The 25887-nt window shown below is 37.5% G+C and overlaps 1 protein-coding gene across 1 annotated transcript in view; it reads left to right on the top strand.

The window, feature by feature from the left end:
- The window catches only part of COG5 (component of oligomeric golgi complex 5), a 183358-nt gene that overhangs the window by 62460 nt on the left and 95011 nt on the right, over window positions 1-25887 (top strand). Inside the window, exon 7 of the mRNA XM_056340299.1 lies at window positions 14201-14331. Within this exon, the coding sequence (XP_056196274.1) occupies window positions 14201-14331 (131 nt within the window). The remainder of the gene's footprint in view (window positions 1-14200; window positions 14332-25887) is intronic.

Raw genomic sequence — 25887 nt, 5'->3', positions numbered from 1 at the left:
CCCGAGGATTATGGTGGAGGTATATAAAATCATGAATGCTGTGGTAAAAGCAAAGAGATGTAATGAACAGTCAGTGTCTTCCATTACAAGCACTAAAAGGCATTGAAACTGTTGGGTGGCAAGGTCACAACATAAAGTTGCTGCTCCAGGCAACGTAAGTTTCAGTTGTCATGGAAAACGCTGATTGCTAAATGTTTCCGTGGTTCAAGGAGTGTTTTTTTGGTTCACAGAAAAGAAACAGGAATTGAGGATTATGAATGTAACAGTGACCATTGCTCATAATATTGCTAAACCATAAATTGTTGCTCCATGGTGCTTCTGCTTTCTGAGTTGTTCATGCTTTGGGCTCAGCATCCCATGTTGGAAGAGGAGCCTGGCTAACCTGAGGGTGAAGCTAATAACCAAGACCACAGCTGGTCCAGCAGCTTGTCTCTTAGGATCTGTGGGCAATCATTTTACTCGGTTCTAGAAATTATATGCTCCTTTCTGAGCAGAGATCTCCCAGCGAGATGTATTTGACAATAACAAGTTTTACATAATAGAATTGCAGATGTCATGTTTCCAGTCAAGACACTCTGATGCCGCTGCTTCTTGATTTCCGGTGACTTAGTGACAAATGGTCAGGCATGTATCAATACTGTTAATTTTTAAGATCGCTGATAGTCTTTACTTAATTTTCTGCTAAAGATATTTCACTTTCTGATTATTTTGCTTTTACTTGGCAAAATACAGTTTCTGGATGTTGGAAAAATGTACATCTTAATTGTGGTGCAGTGTAATAATTTCTTAACTTCATGATTGGGTTCCTGTAAGAAAGTTCAGTATATGCTATTGAGAAACTGGTTTTCCCTTGAAATTTTTCTTCCCCCCGCACCTGTGCCCCCCCCCCCCCCCCCGAAGGAAAGGTGTTTAAACAATGTCAATAACAATGGTAATGTTAGTTTTAGAGAAGAATCTGTTTCTTTCCTGATTTTAAAATGATTCATAACTATCAGCAGTGAATTCCAAAAATTATGCTTTGTGATGCTTGAGAAAAATCTATTGTCAGACTAAATATTACTTAGCATTAGAGGAACTGTGATAAAAATTATGATAAAATCACAATGAGTCTGTACGTTTTCTCAATTTTATTTTTAAGTATTAAATTCCTAAGCATCTTTTATCCTTCAAGCAACACGAGGTTTTTTTTCACCCGTTCAACTTTTTTGTGTTACTATTATATCTAATTGTCTGGCAGATGTAGGTAATAATTGCCTCATAGCTAATTATATAAGTCTACGAAGAAAATATCAGTGTTATTTATTTAATAACAATTATTTTCTAAATTAAATGTTATCACCCATCTGTTAACAATTTGTGCCTTTAACAACTGAAAGACTTGCCTGAACTTACTGTTTGCTTCCTTGGATATACAATCTTTAAAAACAAAAATAAATTGATATTTTTAGCATTTAGCTCATTATTTTGAACTCTGCTACCAAAGACATTAATTTTAAATTTTGTGTCTGTGTGACATTAACAATAGTATCAAACATGTCGTCAGTACCATATTTGAGAAGACTTAGCTTTTCATTTTTGCTTGTTTCAAATTAGTAGAAGAAAAACTGTGGCTTCTGTTTCTGTTTTCACTGATATTTAATGATATTAAGACGACAAATACATTTTTATGAAATCTTAATCCATAGTAATTACCAATCTTCATGCATGTATGTGTTTCCAAATTTTAACAATGTAAGTATGTCTTCCTTGGAAAACCTCAGGGTCAGTATGCAGGAAAGATCCCAGACAAATACTGATAAATCATTCTATTCCTTTAGGTTGCTGAAGAACTTTTACAGGTAGCAGAAGAGGTATGGTGCCACAGTTATCTAAAGGCAGGCAGACCTAGAGCATGTTATTAGGGGGCTTTGTTTTGTTCAGTCTTTGAGGAACAACTGTGCACGTATGCTGTTCAAATACCCTTTCACTGCTGTTCATAGGCGAGCAATGATTCAGGTTTGTGATCTAGCAGGTTTGGTGGCTATGGTGAATGCTAAAGATCAACTCATACGGGGTAGGTTTGGAGGGATGGGACATTTCCTTCGGCTTCCTTGCATTCCTGTTACTGCAGGTACAGCTAAACATTATCATAAGTGCTAGGGGTGAGAGTTGTATTCTACCAATTTCTGTCTATATAACTTGTGTAACTTTTAGCAAATTGCAACAAATGGAGGCCAGGGGTCAGGGAGAGGAAAGATTTAAAGCAGTTTTCTTTTTTTCAGTTTCACTATCCAAATCGTACAAGATAGAATGTATTAAAGCATCATCAGAGGTAACTGCTGTCAGTCTTTCTGTCATGGTTAAATACTATAGATTTTTATTAGATGGTTGAATGTGGATGCTAACACAGGATGGCACCTGTGGAGGCTAACTTCCAATGCAGGTATTTGGAATCTAAACACTGTTATGTTCAGTTTGGCTTTCAAACAACATTCTTTTCTTGCCCATCTTTTTAGTACTATTGCTAATTTTTATTACTGCTAAGAAGAACTGGTGAGAATTCTGGCAGACTGGGCAGATCTGTGCCATAGGCTGATTTCTAAACTTTAAAAAGGCTTTACCGTAGGAGATAAGATGTGTTGCATGATGTTATAAAATTTTGCAATTATGTTCATTGTCTATGGAAGCACTCTGGATAACACAGGGTTCTCTGTGTTCTTCCACAAAGTATGAGGTACATAAACCCAGTGTGATTTATAGCCTGTGCAACATCTGTTGACTCTAAAGATGATAACATCAAGTAAATCTGCAGCTAATTGCAGGAAGTTATTGATGGTATGCCAAGGAAGAGGTGAGAGGAAATAAATATGTATTTATTAAAGGGAAAAATTAAATATATTCTAAACTACCAAGGGAGTTAACATAGCTGATACTAAAGAAAATGCAGTTCTGCTTTTGCAGAAATGTTTTCCTGAAGGTGTAAGAAAGGAAGGAGTGAATGGTGAGTGTTGAAAAGAAACAGGAGACACCCGTAAGGAGAAAGGAACGTGGAAGAAATATTTGCAGCTTATATATATAGTAAAGAAAAAAGTAGTATTCCCCCTTATCCAGGGGACAAGAAAATACCATGATTTTTTTTTTTTAATTGATTTTACAGCACAGTAGCACTACTGATCTTAAAGTATCTCCTGGCATTTACAAGTATGTATTAGAAGTGATCCATGTTATCTCTTGTACAAACTGACACTTTTGGATGCATGTTTTAGTGCAAAAATAATGATAAAAACTTAAAAAAAATGTAGGATATATCTCACTGAAATGAAAAAATGAAGTGCAGCTAGAAATTACTAACTCAGTAAGGTAGCTGTAGACTTGTACACCTTAAGTCTGTCACTGTCCATGTATACCTTTACTGAGATGTAAAAGTATTCAAGAATTAGGTCATTAACCATTAACATGAATTAAAACACACCAATGAACCAACATCTCTTCTGCCCTCCTTTGAGGGCATTGATTCAGCGAAGTCAGCCATCTTTGCCATCTCAGCAACTGATGGGATGTTTGAAAGAAGCTATTTTTGACTAGGATTTTTGGAACACATCATCCATTATCCCTCATTTTCTTTTATCATTGATGTGTCTATTGCAGCAGGGCACGGTACTGATTTAAACTGCATCGCTGTACCTTTACATAATGCTCTATATTAAGAAATACTACTTAGCTATTGAATTATAACATATTAATGATATTTAAAAGCTGCCAAAACCCCTGGTATTTTCAGACTAACGTGTAAATTTAGGTTATCTTTTACATCCCTTTAATCATAACTGTTTTGCCTGCTTTCATGACTGTGATGCTTACTTTGTAAATAAGAGATGAAGTCATATACCTCCGTTTAGATGAGTCCTTGTCTTTGTACGGGAAAGAGATGGTTTTCTTCAGCCGCTCCAGTAATACAGTTGAAAGTGCATAATTCCTTTACGTGGTTTTATGATGCAGTTGCAATATATTTTCAATGCAATTATCTCTTGCTGATATGAGCACATTTCTTTTAATCCTGCTTCATTTTATATATTGATGTGATACTCCATTTCGAGCACTGCTTGTTGTTCACCTGTTGGGATTTTAAGAAATATTTTCCTGACAGTAAAAATCCTAAATAGCATCTGCTTGAAATTTATTAAAAACAAGCTTTATTTACCTCTTTGTTTTCCAGTTTTGGATGCTCTCCTGAAATTTGAGCAGAAATGCCGTTGCATTGGTAATGAGCAAGCAGTGCAAAGCAATGGGCTCAGGTAGAGGTGGGGATGAAACTGTCAAGGAGGAAAGCAGATGATGGCACTAAATTACTCTTACAGATTAATAAGACCAAACTGGATAAACTGATCTGTACTTGTATTCTTTCACAAGTTACATTCCTTCATATTTTTTTGTACCTTGTTTTTGAGCATACTGTCATATTCACCTTTTTCAACCAGTAAGTTCATTTCTTTGGTAATCCCCCATTTGGGTTTTATCTCTCTCCCGTTCTGTGTTACACCTTTCTGCCCCCTTTCTGTTTCCATCTTTTTCACATATGCTATACACATTGCTTTGCGTCTGTGATGCTATGAAGTCTGTTCAAAATAGAAATAGGACAACTAGAATTTTACTGGCAACATTCTTTTATTTTTACTTAGCTCCAAAAAAAGCCCAAGAGGAGTATTGACTTGTAGAGGTTTCACTGCTTTGTTTCCACAGTAAATTTGGTTTTGAAAGGCCACATAAATTTGAAGAGCAGTTCCTTATCTCTGCAGTGTCGAAATTAAACTTAAGTGAATTTATTATGAAGAAGTGTATTTTTAATGAAGAGCAATCTTAATTGCAAGAATAAAATGTGGCCTTTTAAAATGACATAGATACTGGCTTTGTTTTCATGATTATACATCTTGGATCATGTTATGGACCTGGTGTACTTGTAATTTATAGGTATTGGTGTAAGAAATTTTCTTTTGAATGATTTCTGATTTCCAGGCCATATCTCAGATAGAATATTTAGGGTGGAGTTGATTTTTGCTCTGTCCAAATGCTGCTGCTGAATGGCATGAATGTTACAGTTCTTTGGCAGTATCTTATCACAGAGAATTTAGAAAAAAAGCAGGTTTAGTTACTAAAAATGTTTTGGAGCTCCTGAGGAAGTTTCTCAAATCAGCTTGTTTTGAGGGAAGGCATAAGAAGCTTAGGGTGATTCTTAGCATTCTAGATCTTAATGTTTCAGACTTTACCAATTTTAATTATATTAAAATCGAACGTGTGCATTCCTGCAGGTTAATATCCTTCATGGGTAAGGTGGGCAGCACCACAAATGTGGTATTCTCCCCAGATGTCTTTTTTGTGCTGTAGCTTGTGTCTTTTGCCTCTTGTTCTACCTGTGTGCACCTCTGAGAAAGGTCTGGCTCTGTCTTCTCCTGACCACCTGTTAGGTAGCAGAAGACAGCAGCTAGATCTCTTCTTGATCGTCTCTTTTCTAGGTTAACAAACTCAGTTCTCTCAGCCTGTCATGCTCATACGCTTCAGTCCCCTGTCTTGGTGGTTCCCTGTTGGACTCACTCCAGTTTGTCAATCTCTTTCTTGTACTGGGAGGTATGGAGTACAGTGGCCTTACAAATGCCAAATAATATGAATAATCACTTCCCTCAGCCTACTGGCTACACCTTTGCTGCACCCAGTCTGGTACACAGTAGGCTGCCTCTGCCACAAGGACATACTGCTGGCTTATGTTCAACTTACTGTCCACTCTGCAAAGCTTCTTTCCAGCCAGTGAGCATCTGGCCTGTTCAGGCGAGGCGCACAGGGTCATGCCATCCTAGATGAACAGGGCTTAACGTGCTTTTGCTGAACTTTGTGATGTTTCTGTCCGGCCATTTCTCAAGGTTGTTGAGGTTCTTCAGAATGGCAGCCCTGCCCTCCAGGGTGCTGAGCACTTCCCCCAAATTGCTGTCACCATAAACTCACAGAGGATTAATCTTGTCCCATCATTCAGGTTATTAACAGTGATATTAAACAGTATCAGCCTCCAGGATGTGGAGTTGCTGCCCAGTCCCCTTTGAGCCTGGTGGTCCAGGTGATGGAGGAGACAGTGGGCAAAATAGCAAGTAGCAGGTTTAGTAGGTCGTGGTTAAGTAAGGTTGTGAGTCTGTATTCAAGGGCGAGGGGGAGGGCTGGGGGAGATGTAATGGTGCGTGGGTGGGGGAACCTTAAAGGAGTTCAACAGCTCTTGCTTTAGACCTAAGTGAATGTGGGAGTAGTGTGGTATAACTTGTGATTAGACCTAAGTAATGTTTGTCTTGGTGTGTTAAGCTATTTTCTGAATCATGGCATTTTCACAGGAATGTCTCCAAAATATGGTGCTCATTGTTAAGTCAGTGGTGATGATAAAAATAGATATCAAACTCATTTCCATCAATTCTAGATCCAGCCTGGCATCTGATTTCCAGCCCAGAGAGCAGTAGGAATTAACTCTTCCATCAAGGCAATTTAAATGCAGCTTTAATATGTTAAAAATAGCTAGCTGGTTTTCCCCACTATTCCTCCAGTATTGTTATCAACTTCGGGTGTATTTTTTGAATTTAGTGCATGCAGTCTGGAGAGAAACAGTAAGTTTCCTCTGTTTTTATTTTTAATGTTCCCCTTCACTGGGGGCATCTATCAGAAACTGTACCTGGTAGTCTTAATACATTCTGTTTCCTTTTCTGGACTTAAGCAGCAAGAGTGTGTTAATGTGCTGTCTGAGAAAGTAAACAGAAATACAGCACCATGGGCCTCACTCAGTTTCTGTCTCCAGCAGGACAATTTTGCCTCACTTAATGTTGCTCAAACAGCTAAAAACTGAAACCTTATGTATTATGGATACAAGTAGTTAATTTTTAAGATGGTAGGAATTGATTAAACACAGATCAGTTTTCATAGGAACTTAATGGCATTTTAGTGGCAGAGAGAGATTTTATTCTTGATTGTTTCACTGAGAAAAGGAAATGTTTGCAGGAATCTTGTCCAGTAGGAAAAGGAAGGAAAGATAGCAGGGGTTTTGTAAGTAACTGGCATTTTAGTAAAATAAAATCTTCTTCCTCTTTAATAATGTACATAAACAGGGCCACGCCTGCAACTATCAAGAGGACGCAGAGATACTTGGCCGGTATCTATTCAATCTCTATTCATGATACCTACAGAAAAATTGAAAGATAAATAATTTGAGATTCAAAATTGATAATTTTGTAAAGTATATCTAAAATATATGGCATATTGTATATGGCACATAGTATAGAACAATTGCATTCTTCTGAACACTTCACAAGGCACCATAATCTATGCAGTTTTTATAGGAATAAACATCTTCTTTTGAAGAGTTCACATTGTATAAGATGGCTATAAGGTATTGTTTCATAGTAACTAGTGAAATCCCTTTCATTTGATTTAAAGGCTTAATATAAGCCTTGCTTCAGCAACTACTTCAGTGCCTGATGCAGTGTAGGGCAGTCATTTCGGCCTATGTGGAGAATTAGTTTGATTAAAACAGAACATGGAGAAAGGTTCTTTTTGGAGGTGTCACCTTCCAGTTTGAAGACCTACAAATATGCCTCCTCTTGCCATTCCCATCTGCTCTGTGGATCAATTGAATGAAAAATTTAAGTGCCTCCAAGAAGCAGGCACCACAAGAAGTTCTTTAAGTTAGGGTGTTCACTTATTCAACTTAGAGAATAAAGATGTAATATAAAATACTACGTTGCTTTCACAAAAGGGTAAGCATTGGGTTTCTGCTGAGGTATTGGGATCTCAGGCCCTGGTCTAAGACTGGTTTTAGTTTTATATTATCTGCACTGATAAAAACAAACAAATCGGCTTATTCAGGCCCAGCGGTGTCCTGGGTTGTTGGTTCAGATGTAAGTGAGGCAAACAGGATATTGTCCTTCCTTTTCAGTAGCTAACATTTCCGTTAGCTACCATGGAAGTTTCCGTGCTGGATTAGATTTGTGGCCCATTTGAATTAGCAAATTACTTTGAGGTACTTTAGAAGCAGATGGAAAAAAATTCAAATGGGTCCTTAGCAGTTCGAACAAATGAGTCCACTCATTTTGTTTGTTTTGTGCTTGTATCTAGGCACTGCTTTAAGACCAAAGACTGTGAAAGTCTAATAACCCCTTTCAAAACTGAAATTGATTGTCATTACTGAATACTCCTCCCTCGTAGGAAAGATTTGATGTGCTTTTGCAGTATCTGTCCACTCCCTTCTAATTTTGTGTAACAGAAATAAATATTGCAAATAGCAGTTTAGATTCAGTGTCATGAACGTCATCTACCAATGCACATGTGAGCTTCCACCAAGAGGGGAAGCTGTATCCTACCTGTGGGTTCCTACCCTCTCCCTATGCTCTTCTGTGTCTGTATCATGAGCCAGATGAGAGAATGCCTTTAGATGGAAGCTAACTCAACAGAAGCAACTCTCATGAGTGCCAAGACCTGGAGGCAGGGCTGGAGTGAAAGAACAGAGAAGCAGGTTCAGGACATGGAGGTAGAAATGAGCGCGTGTTCTGTTCAGAGCAGCCTGCAGTCAGGTCAGCTGAAAGTAATAACGGCATTGCAGTTTTACGCCATCTTGCCATTCTTTATTTTTAATATGCTATTTCTAATGGACAGTTTCAACCAATTTGTTCTGATGCTTAAGTTACCTCTGGAGTAATTTTCAGTATGAATGCTGTGCTGCATGCACTGTAATGTTTGTGCAGTAGCAGTCTTCTACAGTATTTCTCAACAAATCATGTTTTGGTAGCCTCTCATCTTCTGCATACTTAAATCCTAACAGAACTCTTGGGTATCATTTGGACCTGTTGAAAAAAAAAATAGTAGTGTTTGTAAAAATTACAAAATTGTAAATTTTCTTCATTATTGAAAAAGAACAGCCTTAGGATACAGATATCATCGACATTTTCTGTGACTGAGACTGCAGAAGCAAAATAAAACAAATGACCTATACAAAACAAATAAGCCTTCCTCAAACAGGCAAACAAAAGTTTATGGTTTTACAAATCTGTGATTTTATTTAGAATTTCAGGAATGGCTTAATTTCCTTTCACACACCCCCCGCCCCCCAATCTCTTATAAAACATCTCTTATTCTTGCTGCATATGCATTGGTGGGGCAGTGCTGATCTTCGGTGTTTGCTCCTAGGGAAATCCACTTTAGCTCTTCTAATTTCATTCTTTTCCCCTCTTTGTTAGTATCACTGAGGTTATTTCTCAGAGCACAGAAGGATTTCTCTTTTGGCTCAGGTAGCCTCTTGAGTGACTCAGTGTAATGACATTGGTTTATTACTGGCTGTCCTGGTTTCCTCTTTGTTAGCGCACCTGATTGTCCTCGGTAGACTTCTGTTGATTCTCTAGCAAAAGCTCAAAATCAACTCAGTTTAAGAAAAGAGGATAATACGTTTTTTTGTGGACGTCGTATTGATGCTAGCTTCATAATTAGCTTTTTCCCAAAACATATTTTAATACTTACAGAAAGTTTTAATTCAGATTTTTTCCTTTCTTCATTATATGTTGTCACAGAGCAATATTTGAGGTCAAAAGATGAGAACACATAAAAGAAAAATTCTGTGTTGTTCAGTCACTTAGATTAAGAAAAGCTAACTGTGTTGCTCAAAGTATTGTTTTTCTACCTAATGTACTATGTGCATATCGGATTTGTTTCTGTCTATTAAACTCCTCTTACATAACTATCTGGGAAATGGTGGTTTAAAAAATGCATTTGTAAGCAGCATCTCAGCCAGTAGATTAGAAAAGCTGTTCAGATTTAGTAAACCAAGAAAATTTGGAGCTGTAATGACAAAAATATTTTTTCTTTAAGAAATACAAAGTTCTAACCCTTTGTTAGGCTGAGGTAGGTTATAAATGTCACTGATTCCTAGGGCTCAGTGTATTCTGCCTTGACATAGAATACTTTCATTCAAGAAGAGGATTCAGCAGGCAGTCTGTATTTTAAGTCCTTAAAAAGTCATTTCCAGCTGTGCTTTCCAAGCTTAATAAGGTGTGATAGTTAGAAGGGAAGCAATACCAACACCCTATGGGAGAGTTAAGGATTTGCCTTTATTTTTACGAACCCATATAAAAAGGTAGAATTATCAGAGGGATGAGAGGTAGAGGAATGGCTGTAGCACTGTAGCTCCCTCCTCTGATTTCCCCTCTGGCTCCACTGAGCAGAAGTGTCTGAAGCAGCAGGCTGCATGTCATGCTAGCGTGAGGGCAATGCCTGTTGTGGCTGCATCCAATCCTAACTGCATCCAGCCCTGGCATGGCATCTTATAAGACTTTTAGGTCCTAATTCATTTAAAGCAGAAGTCTTCTCAAAGTTAACAAAATGTTATACATCTGCTTTTAAAATCTGTTAGGGTAGAGGTGGCAGTTATAAATACTATACTCTCTAATATAGTATTAGTTTTTTCTAGTGCTTTAAGTTTAAAGCAGAAGGAAAGATGACAAGTTTTAAACCTGGCCCCAGTCCCCCAGAGTCTGTGCTAACTGGGAGAATGAGCCATTGTGTCTGCTTAATTCCTGAGAAGACACAAGTATCTCAGAGCCCATGTCAGCCTCACCTCTGATCGTGACCATAGTGTTATCGACTGACTGTGCGCGGCAAGAAACAAAATAATGATTGCACAAATGCCTGAAGCAAAATCCTGGATTTGGCAGGTCCCTGGGTTAATCACTGGTAGTGTCTTTGTTGTACTTCATGTGACATGGTTTCTTCGCTAACTAAAATTGACTGGTTGGAATGTGCAATTTCCTCTGCAGTGGTTTAAACAAACTGGATCCCGCATGCACTGTGGCTCTGGCTATGATCTGGCCAACCACCCTTCTACTCAGTTTCATCGTGCTGTCTGCAGTGGCAGCATCACTCTTGGCGAGTGTAGAGATTTCTAACATGACGTTGTCTGCTTAGATGATAAAAGCTATCAAAAGGTGCATATTCTGCCTGTGTTGCAGCTTCTGCTCTCACATGGGAATGGCAGGAGATCACTTGGAGGTGTTTCTGCCATGGACCTGCTGTCCTTATGGAAACTGCTTTCCTTTTGAAAATATGATAATATGATTGCTATGGCTTCCCTACTGGTTAGAATAGCAACTAAGAGCATCTGTAGCAGGATGTCTAGCCACTGAACCCCCAGAAAGGCCCTCTGTTTTGAAGTCCTGCTAAATGAAATGCATTGTCCCAAAGCATTTTGTTAGGATTGCAGGAAACCTGGAACAAAGCTGCAGATTTTGGCAGTTGAGCAGGAGGTGGCTGCCAGTCTTAGACACAGATGGAAGTATTTGCAGAAGCCAAAGCAGCATGGTCTTTCTGTTCCTTTCTTAAAACCATCAGAAGGATTAGATTTTTAGCACTTGAAATAGCTTAATATAGATTTTGAGATTTTAAAATACAGCAGGGAGAAACAGTCTCTTTTTTAGTTCTCTTCCACAGCGTTTTCTGCGGATTTAGGAGATCAGAACCATATTTTTATTTTATTTAAGTAACGTGGGGTTGCAGAATATGGTTTTGTGACATAAGTGAACTTCACAGCAGATCTTATATTTATGGGCTATGTAAGTCCTTGGTGATATCTGCACCTTTTTAAATCTCATGTTGCCAAGAAACTACTTCAGAATTTACTGTGGCAGTAGACATAATCTGTGGGTAGTTCCTTGCACTTTTTTTTTTTTTTTTTTGTACAGCTGAGAGGAAGGGGTCAGAGGACTAGTCTTCACGTTCAAGACAATTACTCATTGAAGTCAGTAATTGAAGTTAGTGGGAGTTTAATACTAGTTTTAATAGGTTTATGTGGAAAGCCACCTGTAGGTATGCAGCTTAGTCACAGCAAAAAGTTGCAGAGAAGTAACTGGGTAAGCGTGGCTGTTGTAGCCCCTGGCAAAAGCAGCTTTGCAAGCATGCCTGCATATAGGGCTTCATTAATAGCCTGTGCAGCATGAGGTGTGCTGTCCTGCTGCTTGGCTGTCCTTTGAGTTCTCTGATCCATTTTTAAACAAATGCATACAGACAAAGCATTTGCAGGTCTTTTCTTAGTTAGATTAAAACCTATTTGCCATACTGTACTGTTAAGAGAACTGATTTCCTTTGTGCCTTACTAAGCTTTAATGCAGTATTTCTCTAAACTTTCTGCTTTAGTTTCTTATGCAGTGTTTTTCATATGCAGGTACGAGGATATTCTCTGCATAGCTGTGAAGTAATTCACTTGAAATGTTGCATTCAGTTGTGACCATGTGGTTGCTAAAATTGATTTGAGGCTTAAATTAGTTTATTGTGAATAAACAAAAATAATTGACTATGAAAGTGAAAGGTTATTTGGTAAAGATTTAAAAGTTCTGTTTGCTTAGTTGGAATTTAAGTCTGTGCTTTAAGAAACTTACTGGGGGGCATAAGAAGAAGATAACTTTATTAGGAAGTCGTAGTGGGCTGGTTATAAATGGAAATAGTGGAACATTGTCTTATGAAGGAAGTATCTGACACTGGCTGAAATGCCTTGGCCATAATTTTGTTAGTTTTATTGGTTCTTTCAAAAGAAGCGGTGGATGACCTGATTTGATTGAGCAAAATGCTGAAAAATGTGTAAATGAGACTAGTTCTTAGTTCTGCATTATCTTGGAGATAGGCAGTAGTGTCAAGGTCTAGGCTACCTTGACATCAGGAATTGGGATGATTTAAATCTAGAAAGACAAAAAAGGAGGGGGGGGGGGGGGGCAAGGCAAAAAAAAGAGAGGCTTTGTTAACTTTGAAGGTTCTTCAGGTTCACTGGGTACCTTCCCAGGCTGCTTTTACATTTCTCTGCAGGTCTAATCTAATGCACCCAGACATGTTCAGAAGTGTTCATTTTATAAATTTAATCATCCAGTTCCCACCTAATTTATGTTGTAATTCAGAGTTTTAAGTGGAGAGGTGTGTCTGTTCTTGGAAGAGCCTAAAGCAGTAGGTGTTCTCAGATCATGCTTTTCATATTCTGGGAATGTGGATTTCAGAGCAGTGGCCATAGTCAGTTTGATTTGCAAAAATATACGATAACTGTGGGTGTAATTGCATAGCATTTGAATGATTTGAGTTCTAGCCCAATCTAAACTATAGGTTTTCATTAGCCTGAAGGAAATTGAACATGCAGTTCTGAGTCCCAAGTGAGTGTGACTAAGAAATCAAAGACATTTGGGAAGAGGCATCCTCCAGCCCTTCTTTCAAAGACAGGTCAATAGTTAGGTCAGGCATGCAAGATCAGGCAAAGAGCCAACTGGAGGGAACACAGAACTCGGGGACCTCAGGGAGTGTGAAAACCTTGGGTTTATGCCCTGGGTTGTCTTTTATATTTGAAATTGTCCAATGTGAAAAGCCTAAATAGTCCAAAGCACAGGAATTAAAAAAAAGAAAGTTAATGTGTCTGGGAGAAATATCACAGATTCAAACCTCCTTTGATAGAGGGAGATCAAATGTTGGGTTTTTTACTTGCTGGAGTGCTCTCATTACTAAGTGGCTGTTAGTGAAAGGTGAATTGGCCAAATCTGCATAGCCAGTGACAAAAGTTGAGTTTGAATAGATTTTCTTGCTACAGATGCCAGTCCAGCCCAGTAATCTATAGAGGCTCTGCTGATGGTGGTTTCCTTGATGATAAGTTTTGTGATGTTTCTGTGATTAAAAATGGGGGGGAGATTGTTTTCTTTTGTTGCCGTTCTTCTGTGTTTGATTCCAAATGTTTAGAAGTGTGATTTAAATATATGAAGTATAATCTGAATCTGTAAACCAGTAATACATCTGGATTTTCAGATCTTAGAGCAAATCATGGTTATTCAATATTCAGACATCTGGTTAGAGAAGTTTAATTATCTTGTTAATCCTTTGGGACAAGGAGATGACTTCCTGCCCTGTGACTGAGATTCTGGAGTTCTTGGAACTCATGCTGTGCACCTCTTCAGCAGTGTCTGTGTCTGGAGAAGTGTGGTGAACTAAATTCAGTGTATTAAATATCCAGGTTTTCTTGAGTAATAATCTTCTGATTTTCAGTTTTTCTGGTATAATACATTACTCTGACATACTCTGTTGTCAGATGTTACATGCAAAAATGTCCCTTGGAACTAACTTTTAAATGTTTCAGGATGTTTAAAATGTTCCATTATCCTATGTCATGGTTATCAATGTTTTGTTGCTTTTATAGATTACCTTTCTCAAGGGATAGATCTCTCTGGAATAGAAGTAATTGAAAATGATCTGCTTTTTATTGCAAGAGCTCGCCTTGAGGTGGAAAATCAGGCTAAAAGGTTGCTTGAGCAAGGCGTGGAGACTCAGGTAAAATACACTTTCTTCTTTATTTCCTTTCAAAAGTGAAGTGTAAAAGTGCTCGGAGCTTGATTTCCTTCATTTTGCGTAGCTCTGTGTAATAGAGTTTAAACATGAAAAAAGTCTTAACATGAGAAATTTTCACGCTTGAGAATATCCAAAGAAATTGACAAAACTGGCCTTGTAAAATATTTGCAAGAATAAAATTTTGCAGGATCTGATACTAATATGAGTAGTTTAACTCTAAACACATATTAAAAGTGTTAAAGTGATAAAAGCTTGATGTTTGATAGGACTTTGCATTAAGCACAGTATACTACATTGCCAATATTGCCAAGCTTTATAGGTAAATCTCAAAAATTCTGTTTCTTAAAACTGTAAGATTTCTACATTTTAGCTATGCAGTAATATATTGAAATGATTTAAAAGATTTGACATTAAAACTTTAAAGGGCATTTTGAACTTTGAGGTAAATAATCCCCGTAGGGAATATCAAAATGAACATGTATAATTACATTCATCCATACTAAATACAATTATCTACATTTTTAACCTGGCTACATCTATTATTTAACTACTTGTAATATCATTAGTGCTGTCTTCTGGCCTTTTTAAAAAAATCATGTTCTTTTGTGTATATTTTTTATTGTTCTTTTTTAAAAAATATATTAAATCCCCTTTACAACGGTAAGAGGACAAAGTACAAATTCCTAACAAATTTGGGTTTTAAATTAGAGAACAAAGAGGATTAGAACAAGATTTTTATGCTGTTTGTTACCAATGGTTAAATTTACCTGTAAGTCAATATGGCATTTGTTTATACTATTGAAAGTTGACATGAAAATAGGACATATACAGAATGGAAAATCTCTTCATTAAATTGGCTTGGTTAGATAATTGAGGATTAAAATTATCTGTGTCTCAAAGTTTTATTTAGACCTCTCATTTCAAGTTATTTCCTGCAGTAAGAAGTCATGATTGTGGTGAATACCTTTGACTATTTATTGATAGCAAAATGGTATAAAAAAACCACCCCATTTTTTACTTGATTACTATTCAAATGTTGAAACTTCTGGCAATTTGAGCATGTTGCCAAGCTATGATTAAGCTTGTTACAAGCTATGAAGCATATGCAATATTAAATAAAGACTGAACGATGATAGGGCCTAAGAAAAAGCAGGTGGACATTTATTGTAAATGTAGCAAAAGTCTTCATCAGTGTGTAGTCCTCCTAGTTTTTCATGTCAGATTTGACCTTCTCTGATAATTTTCTCTTCATATTAAGTACTAAAACGGAACTGACAAAGAAACCCAGGGGAAATCAATCCCACTCCACTTGAAAAATAGATAGATTTATTAGGTGTTCCAGGCTGTATCCAGGTAATCAAGAGATTATTAAAGTATATGCCTGTTGTGCTTTAGCCAGAGGCCTGTTTCCAGCCAATGGAAGATTGTTTGGAAGAACATTATTAGTGCTTAGTCATATCAGAAGTGGGGATGTTTTCATGAAGAGGTGTTGGATTATGCTTCACAGTTTTGTTTTTGGATATGATTCGTGGATTTGATGTTGGAAAAATAGTGTGTGCTTTAGAAAATATGCATGCAGGCATTGCCTAAGAAAACTAGAATTTTGAATATGTCTAGCAGGATGGTATGTCTGATTCTTATTATTGTAGCTGTGTGTTTTATTGACAAACTGATTGATGTTTATACCTTCCAAGCCCTGAGATTTCCCATAAGAGGACATGGGATCTTAATCTCTTCCTCTGTGTTTTGTACTACAGAATTCCTCAGGTGGGCTGTCTTCCTGCTAGTTTCTATTCTGGTAGCCAGTCTGTACCTTTGAGAATAGCACTGCATCTTTATTTGTGCAGGTGGTTCTTCAGTTATTTGATATTCATATTTGCAATTGCAGTTTTAGTTTTCACCTTTGTTTTGATCTGCTGTGTAAATAATATACAAGATCAACTGCCTACACAACAGCAAGCTCTCTTTCTGTATTTCATCTAGTGCTTCTCAACAGTACCTTAAGAAGAAAGTCAGTCTTACATCTCCATTTTAGAGTATTTCAGTGTCTACCTGTAAGAGAAGCAGGAAGTGGAAACATAAAAAAGTAAAACTATTAAGTTTAAAACTTTTAAGCAGAAGTCATTAGAATTTGGTGAATGTCTTCTGTAGAATTCAGCTTTTTTTTCAGAGATGCTGCTAGAACTTAACAAGAATAGAGGTAAAAAGTTTAAATTGCCCCTTGCAACATTTTGATCTATCTCCTTTGTTTAGGTAAGAAACTGTTTTCTAACTTTGATTAGCATGTGACTTACACGTCATTAAATAAAAAATGAGGTGTGCCCAGATTCTCCCAAGTAACTGTCAGCAGTAGCACGTGAAAGCAGATACTTAACCTGTAAGTGATACATTGTCTTTTTCTCTGCATTGTAATTCCCATTCTTATTGTATGTTCATCAGTGTAGCATTTGTGCATTTCTCAGAAGAAATGAAATCTCTCTTTCCCTCTTCCTTTGGAAGTGTGGCATTAGCCACTGACCATTTCAGACGTGAAGGCTTCCTCCGTCATATTCATGGCAGTATCTTTAATGCTGCCATCTGGGTATAAACTAGAAGTGTAGGTCAATGTGTCTAGACATAACAGGCTTTCATAAAGCTGTTAACCATGCTTGTCTTCCTAATCCTTTTAGAAAGAGCAAGCCAGCTTTGCTCTTGTTGACAAGTAATACAAATATTGTTGAAATGTAATACCAGTAATAGCAAACCCAATCAAGCAGGGGTACCAGTGGCTACGGGCAGGTTTTTTATTGTTGTGTATGCTTTGTTATGCACTCCTAGTGTACATAGCACAGACTGATGCTCTTTCATGGCCCACAGAACAGTATCAAGAAAATGGATTGAAACCCTGACCTTACCGTTTATTCCTAAACTCCTTGCTGGCTTTCCTTCAAGCTGTAAGCAGGTTAGTGGCAGATAGTATAGAAAGCAGGAGAGGCTGCTTTAACAGAGATACATCAAGAACTCTATTAAAGTCACCATTCAAAGAGAAGAGACAGCAACCTTTTCTGTTTTAAAAAGAAAAATAGAGGTATATATCTGTCTTGCAACTTGCCTGAAGCATCCCCGGTATTTCTTTTGCTCACAGGATGAACCCTAGGCAGAAGAATCTAATTTGCTCTTGACACCACTTCACCCCTTTATTCAACAGCAGTATATTGTGTAAAGCAGATCGTGAGTAATAAGAAATTACTCACAACAGGAGAAATTTGTTAAGATCGCCACAGCTTGATTCCAGGTAGGGCCGTTTTGCCAGACAGTGTTGTCTGCTATACTTACAAAGAATAAACTTCCTCTGCAACTTAGTTCATGCTTCAAACCCTTTCTGCTATGTATTGTCATGTTTAGTGCAGGACTTTCCCTTACAGCCAGGGATGCCCAAACTTAGTTCCATCTGGTAATGATAGTGTTGGTAGCATTAGGAGCCAGGTCATGTGTGTGCAGAAAAGAGGTACGTTTCCATCTCCTCCATCTTCACTGCTCTGAAGAGGGTACCCCTGTTTCTGAGCCAGGTTCACTGCTTTAACAACTGTTCTGGGTCTCCTCTGCATATGAAGGATGGATTTTTGCTTGTATGTTCTCATATATGTGTGAAATGCTCTTGCTTTTGACTTTATTGATATAAACTTCAGTAATTAGTTAGGATGTAAGTGGTGAGGACTATGGTGTTATTAAAGATTGATTAAAATATCCATTTAGGTCAAACAAGACGTGGTGTGGAGGTGAGAGTAGATCTCAGATTTCCTTGGGTTTGCGCCTTAAACGCAGTTTGTCCTTCTGTGTGTTACAGAAACATTCTGTATCTTTGACCACAGACAGTGAAAATTTTTCTCCTTTGTCTCCTGGAGTGATCTATAGGTGTCTGACTACTTTTTTAAAGAAAGGTTTTGGATAAATTATGTGATGTTTGTCACCCAGTTTCCTTTGTTTAAGGGGTGGGCAAATTTATTTTCCTGCCTAGCATGAATCCGGAGAGAATTAAATTCACTGATAATTCACTGAAATTGTTCTGGTGATCATGTTGTGAAGTTTCCTGGTCATGTCAGAGAAAGCAAAACATAAGTGTGAGCTTAATAACTACCCTTTGTCCAAATGAATGTTAAATTGTCTGCAGGTTTTTTTAATACATAGTTTGTTATTTTTTCCAAATGAAGAGCTTTACCAATTATAACCTCATAGAATAAAGAAGAGGGGGGAAAAACCCCCAACAGAAGTAAGTCCTAAACTCTGCTTCTGCAAGATGTTCAAATGCTGGATTTGTATATGTAGGTTAACTGTGTAAAAAGTACAATCTGAACAAAAATGTCAGAATTAATTTCAGTGTAACATCTTTATACTGGTGTCACTTTGAGCATATTTGGGGGCATTTTGAATTTTCATATTGTAACTCACTTGATTTTTTTTGGTGAATTGTTCTGTTTTGCATTCTTTTCATACTGAACTTTCCCCTAAGCTGTCGTCTCTGGAACAAGTACATTTTTTACATCAAAAAAATTCTTAACTAGCTGTTTATGCATAATTGTTCTTGACTAATGCTATTTAGTGCCTGATTAAAGTGATGGGAGGATGAAATATCTGCATAATTAACCAGTTATCTGGAGGTCATTATCCAGAAGTTTCTCGATTTATCTCAGTTCAGGGTTCCCTAAGATAGATGCTTACGTAGTACATCTTGCAATGTTATGGCAAAATCAGTGAAATTAATTTGAAATCCTTCGTAGGGCAGTGTTTAATCTGATGTCAGGGATCATAAACAATACATGTTCTTTATTATCCTGTAACAGCGTTTTCCAGTTGTGCAAATGCACTTGGTGGTGTTTGAGATATTCAGATACTAAGAATGACTGGCACTGAGCTCCATTTTTCACGTTTTTTTGGTGAAACTTGCAAAAATATGATAACGTTGCTTTCTTGAGTTACTTGTACTTACTACTGCCAAATGCATGGATGGCTTTTGCAGCACTACTTGATCTTGAGTTTCTCATTTGCAATCTTGTGTACTTCAGCAAGAGTATATGTTTCACTGAAACATCCTTTTTTCTACAATAGTTTATGGTATTTTAACACTTCATTGTAAATCACAGTATGCTGGCTAGTTTTTGCTAGTTTAGTGTCATCTTCAGATTTGAATGCTTGATAGTAAAATGTGCTGTGAAACTGTAGGAATATACTGTCTGAAGTTCTTGGCTCTGTGGAGAGATGCTTGACTGTAGAACAAGTCTAATGTCGAAGGAGAAGGTCACTTTGTGTGCCCCACAGCTTTGTAGTGGGCCTCTGAGTGTTTATCTTGAGTTCGTTTAGTTTGGGCCATGTTATGTTGTTCACACTGATGTACTGCGCTAGTCAAAAGAAAAATTTTATCTTCCAGATGATTTTGCCTGCTGTTTGCTGCTTTTCAGTATTAGCTATGATGTGTTGTCATGCCTTTTAAATATAAGCCTTTATGTACTTCAGAATGTTAATGAAATGGATTCTCATTTTGTACATGTGCGTAACTGTGTTGGTATGCATAATTGCAGAATGATCATTATAATCGCAAGTAAAGTAGAAAAATATGAGAAAAGAACCCCTCCAATTTGGCACACAGCCCATTATCCATATACTACTGTTGGTTACCCTCATAAAAAGTCTGGAAAAAACAAGAGTTGAAATGCTATCCAGAGTACACTTTTTTTTTTTTTAAGTCAAAGAGTAGTCATTGCTTCATAGCTTCCCCCCTTGCCCCTGCTATTTATTTATTTAGTTTGGGTTTGGGTGTCGTGTTCCCCCCTGCCCTCAACGTTTTATTTCTACTTTGAAAGCTAGAGTTTGGAAGTTAACCTCATCACTGTCAAAAATGTAACCAATACAGTACATTTCAGGCAGTAGAAGCTGTGTTTCCTTATTATTTCACAGTCTTGATTCCCTGGAGGACATCCTGATGGAAACTAGACTGAGACAGCTATTTCATAATAAAGTGATTGACTACGATATGCTATGGAAATGGAAGGCATTTTAGATTATTCAGTTTGAAGTCAATTACTTGAATCTAGAGTAACAAGACTGAAGAATTATCTGTAAAAAGGAAAATTCGAACCTGTTTGCTACTTTTGGCATATGGTGAGGGTGTTAGCTATAGTTAACTTCAAATCATCAAGTTTTGCTTCGTGAAGACACGGGATGAGATCCAAAGCTTTTTATTTAAATTCACATTAGCCACCCATTTTACTGGTTTTTGTAATTCTAATGTAGACAGAGACTTATTTCAACATGTTATAGCTGTCATATTGGCTTTTGTTGTAAAAGATCACAATGGCATTTGAGTCTGTTTAATTAAATTCCTATTAGCTTATACTGTTTCTGTTTTTTCTTTTACAGTAGTTCTGTATGCATATAGAGAATTTTCACTTTGTGTTTATATAATCTTTATAAGTTTTACTCTATCCTAATTTTTAAGTTTCTTTGTCTCAGAAACATACATTGCATTATTCGATTTTATTTTTAATCTTCGATATTATGGTTATGGTTTTTGTGATCTTGTTAACTTGCTAAATCATATTCCTTCATCTGGCCATCTGCTGCATGGCACTACTGAAGGAGTTCTTGATAAATCTAAATTATTTCTTCCTTTAATTATTCTGTTAAGATTTGATATAGCAATGTACGGCTCATCTAACAACCAAAAAATACCCTCCAAGTATGTGTTAGTTATATCTTGCATCTAAATGGTGAACTTCATGGGGATTAACAAAACCTTATGCAATTTTCCTTTTACTATTCTGGTCTGAAAAGAGTTCATTTTATTTTTAAGTATACTCTAATGGAACTGAAGTGTTAACTGTGCTTCAGTAATTCAGAATCACCAAGCTAAACACTAAGCATGAATTTATACCTCTGAACCATGGATTAAAATAAACCACAGATTTCTCTGCAACATAATCGGCTGATACTGATATAACCTAGAATATCCTTTCAGTTTCCATAGGAACAGATGATAGAATGTTTTGAATCTTGGAATAGCTAAAATGAATGTCTGGCTTCAATATAGTTCACTTTTATTTTGCAGCTTGCAACCTCTGCATGTAAGGGCTAAAAATGTGCATAAAAAAAAGAAGGTGGAATATTGGCATAACACACTAAAATGTGTTTAGTAGCAGTAGTAACAACAACAATAATAAAAATAAAAATGCTTTAAGGTGTTTCTGTGCATAATTTTTTAGGTGTTAGCTCTGTGTTTTATTATTCAGGTGCAAAAAAATATTTTCAAATCCTTAGGAAAAGGCAAACCATTAATTATTCCAGTATGTTAATGCCTCTTTAAAAGTTTTGCAACAACAGAAAAAAAATCGGTCATGTTGGTCATCTCTAAATTTAATCTCCAGCCATTGTTTCATCTCACTGTGTTACACCATATAGGTATATTTTCTCATTGGAAGCATTTGTACAGCACAAGAAAACTTCATGTAGCCAGAAAGAAAATATCAGCAAAACTTTGGTGGAATATATAGTGTGTTATATAGGTGACTACGACAACAGGTGATAATCCAAGAACCGGGAAGGAAACATGCTAGCTGTAGTAGTACTTGTTTTATTAGATGTTTGATGGCTCTTTCTTAACAGGTCATGTTGCTAAATCAGAGAAGATAAGCTTTGAGTGTAAAAACATCAACAAGGTTTAAAGAGTATCTCTTTGAGATTAATGGGTATGTAACTCCAGTACTGATGCAACGGGAAAATATGGAGGCCTTGGTAACAAACCATTAGGAATCTAAGTGCCTGTAACCTGAGGCATCGTGAATGCACGTCAAAATGATAGCATGTGATTGACTGCTCAGTACTTAGGCTCTTTCCATATGTTGTAACGCCGGTATTTAAGATACTTGCTCTTTAAAACATTTCGTATGTGGAAATCAGGATGGTACTGAAAGCAAAAAAGAAAAAAAGTGAAAAGAAGCAAAATGAGGAAGAAGTAGCAATCATCTTGTGATAGTTTCTCTTTTCAGTGCAACAGGTTTTTGGTCTGTGAATGGAGTTACACTGTGCTAATGTAGTTGAAATAGTAACTTTTTCGAATATCTCTATTCCAAGATTATTTTCAGCTACCATTAGAAGACTAATGAGAGCTGTAGTTATTGCCACGTGTGGGCAAGTTTAATAGCAACATTTTGAAAACAGAAGGGTTTTCAAATAAAAGTGATGTCTAGGGCTTTCCTGCTCAGTGTTAGAGTATAATTTACTGTTGTAAATGTGCAGAGAACCCCATGTCACATGTTACTTTCTGAATATGGATCCTCTTTTATTAATGTTCTGGTTTCTACTTTTGCAGCTTCTTTTAGAAAATTCCTCTCAAACTGATAGTAGATGGTTTAGGCAGCTATTAGCAAATCTCTTTCCACAGGTGGGTAAGTATAGAGAAGTTGTAAATGACAAGGAGTAAGCAGGAAGGTTCTTAAAAAAGTGTTTGATTTTGCAAGTTTCTGTGCTTTAACGATTAGGCAAAACTCACCCCTTTTAAACAGGTGGTGTTTCATGAAAATGCTTTTTTATTCCCCTGTGAAAACAACATTTTTTTCTTAAATAGATCATGAAGCTTCTATTTTCTCACCCAGTAATATCTTACCTTTTGAAATATATTGCAGTTAAAGTAGAATAAGCAATGTAAAATGAATGCAACTTTTAGTTCTTTAAATTATGTCCAGCAGAAAGTTTCTGGGTGTGGGAGTGAGGGCAGAGGACTAGCTAACCAGGCATCTAAGGGACCCTCACCTTCTGTCAGCTGCCTTTCCTGATCAGCAGCTCTTGCGAGGAGTTTACCTTCCCAGCTCTGGGACAGGTAGGTGGCCATGTAGCCAGGCAGAGCCCTCACCTGCATTTGACTCTCTTCCTTCTGATAAACTTCTGTAGTATTCAGGGTCGGGTTTGGTGCTTATAAAGTTGAAAGATTATTATGCACCAGATATCGAAGTTACAAGGTGTCTTTTTGTAAAACAAACAAAATGCACAGGTTTTTCATTCCGTGAGGTGGCAGTATCGGGAGACATTTTGTCACAGTGTATTAGGGACTATAGGTTCAGGTTATGGTTTCAACAAAACCTTCAAATTTAACTAGGTCCAGGTTAAAGAACATTTTTTTCCCCTTGTCCTTTGGATTATTTTTTTGCTTCAAATCATATTAAGGCAGAGAACTGAGAAATGAAGCCATCGTTGTTTCCCAGATTTGGATTGCCCGACTGCCTCCACTGAGGTGATGGCAATGACAGCAGCTTCTGTCACAGTACCTAGGCAAGTATGTGTTCAGGATTAGGGCATACCACTGTCCTATCTTCCTCTTATCTTTCAGCTGGATACCATTATACTTCCATTTCCCTAGGCCTCAATGCCTTCAAAAGCATCCAGATTAAGAAGTCCCCTCACCACCTCAGCCATCTTGCTGTCATAGCTCTACTGATTTTCAAACTATTACCCCAGCTGAACCTGCCACCTCAGACACCTGTATTTGTGTCTGGAATGCTCCCGCAGATCACCCCGTGGCTCAGGGGAGCACAGCTAAGCGGGGAACTGCTGCCTCCTTTGCTGTTGGCGTCCCTCACACCCTGCTGGAGGAGGTGTTGGTTTGGGGGTTTGTGTGGCTTGGCCGAGAGAGTGATGTTTCTTGTTGATCATCTGTTAGTGCTCTTGATTATTAATTGCATGTCTGCTGGACACATGTTCCGCAGAGTAGTTGTCATCAAACTGCAAAGCAGGCAGTCCCAGCGAGATGTTGTCAGTAGCAAATGAAGCGAAGCATGAAACAGTCTTCTCTTTTCCTTTCCCTCAGTGGCAGGTAGTATGCCGTGGTGTAAGGAATTCATAATTAGTTGATATGAGACATTGGCTAAAAAGCACTGACTTTAAGCAAATATTGAAAATAGCAGAATGCAGGAGACTGCATTGTGGTGAAATACCTGCTTGGGTAGACACATGCATATTTAATCAGTCTTCAATAATTCATGTAAAATTAATGGGATGCGTACGGTAATATAAGTGTTTAGTAATGGTTTTGGCTGAAATTCTAATACATAATTGGGAACTGTTGTCTTTTTTTTTTAGATCTTAAAATTATTTGGGAAGAGGTAGAATTAACTTAAGTAAACAATCATATTACTGCAACTGTGCCTGCTATTCATATGTAACTGAAAATAGTTTAGTCCTTAAAGTTCCTTAACTTTATTAACTGAAAACTGTCTGATTTTCCACAACTGTTTTTGTGCCATGACCTCTTTCAGTACCCTTCCCAGAGAATCCATCACTGTCATTTTTTCCTTTACTGTTTTTCTACTGACAAGACGCTGCCTTATGTTTGCTCATCTGCATTAAAAAAAACCCCACCACCAGACAACTGTGACGAATAGCATAAAATGCAGCTTTATGTTATAAAAACAACAAAAAAAGCGAGATTTTGGTTTTGCTGCCATGCAGGGTTTTTAATATATCTATATCTATCTCACGGTGATATTAATAAATACTTTGTTACGCTGCTACAGTTAAATTTGTATCTTATGTTTCTAACTTGACCCAGTTAGATATGATAAAATTCCTCAAGTTTTCATTAAATAAACTTCCAAGAATTTTGGTAGCAACTCTACAAGCTCTTCAACAAAGTGTGGTATTTCTTTATGTACAATAAGGTGAAGATTGAGCAATGACTTGAACAGTTGGTAATCTAAATTCTGAGGCAGGTCCATCATTTCTGTTGGACAAACATGTTGGAACTGCAGAAGAAAGGAGGTCATAGTAATTTTTGAAGACATCTCATGCCAGAGATCCAAATCTGCAGATTTTTGCAGGTCTGCCCAATTCATTTTCAGAGATACGGTTTTGCCCCATATGTGGTGTGTTTTCCAGAGTGAAAGGCTTTATAACTCAGCAAGTTGCAGTGAATTAATTCCTTGGTGAATACTGCTGGGAAAAAAGGCCTACTCAGGAAGTACCTGAGCATATGTTCTAGAAGCCCGTGTTTTAGGTAGCATCTTCACAGCATAATAGAGATAATGTAGTAGCAAAGATGGCTATGATAGTGTTTTGTTTAATCTAGCCAGATCATGCCAAAGTGTGTGCCTTGTACTCTGATTGCTGAAGTGTGTACTGCTTCTGCTGCCTGTTGGTCTTGAGTAAGCACGGAAACATGTGCCCGTGCCGCAACCTAGATGCGCAGCATGTTGCTATTTTCATTCAGCTCCCTTTGATCATGAAGCATACATGTAACAATGGTTATTGGGTGCTGATATGTATTTGCTCTCCAAAGCTCAGATGGTGCTTTTTTGTGTGCAACTCCTTCCTTCCTGGGGTGGAAGAAGGGAAGCTGGAAGATGAACTGCGCTCAGTCTTTCCCCCTCCCTCCTCCAGCACTGTATATGAGCAAAGCTAAAATGTATATGTATTCAGGGAGGAATGTGTGCCAAAGTAGGCGTTACCAGCAAGGAGGATGGGAGGGTGCCATATGTTCTCCTGCACCACAGGTTTTACTCTTTCCCTGGAGACTTG

The sequence above is a fragment of the Falco biarmicus genome, chromosome 5 (genome assembly GCF_023638135.1).
Source record: "Falco biarmicus isolate bFalBia1 chromosome 5, bFalBia1.pri, whole genome shotgun sequence".
Lineage (NCBI taxonomy): Eukaryota > Metazoa > Chordata > Aves > Falconiformes > Falconidae > Falco > Falco biarmicus.
Note: the sequence above shows the minus strand (reverse complement) of the source record. Positions and strands in the feature narration are given on the sequence as shown.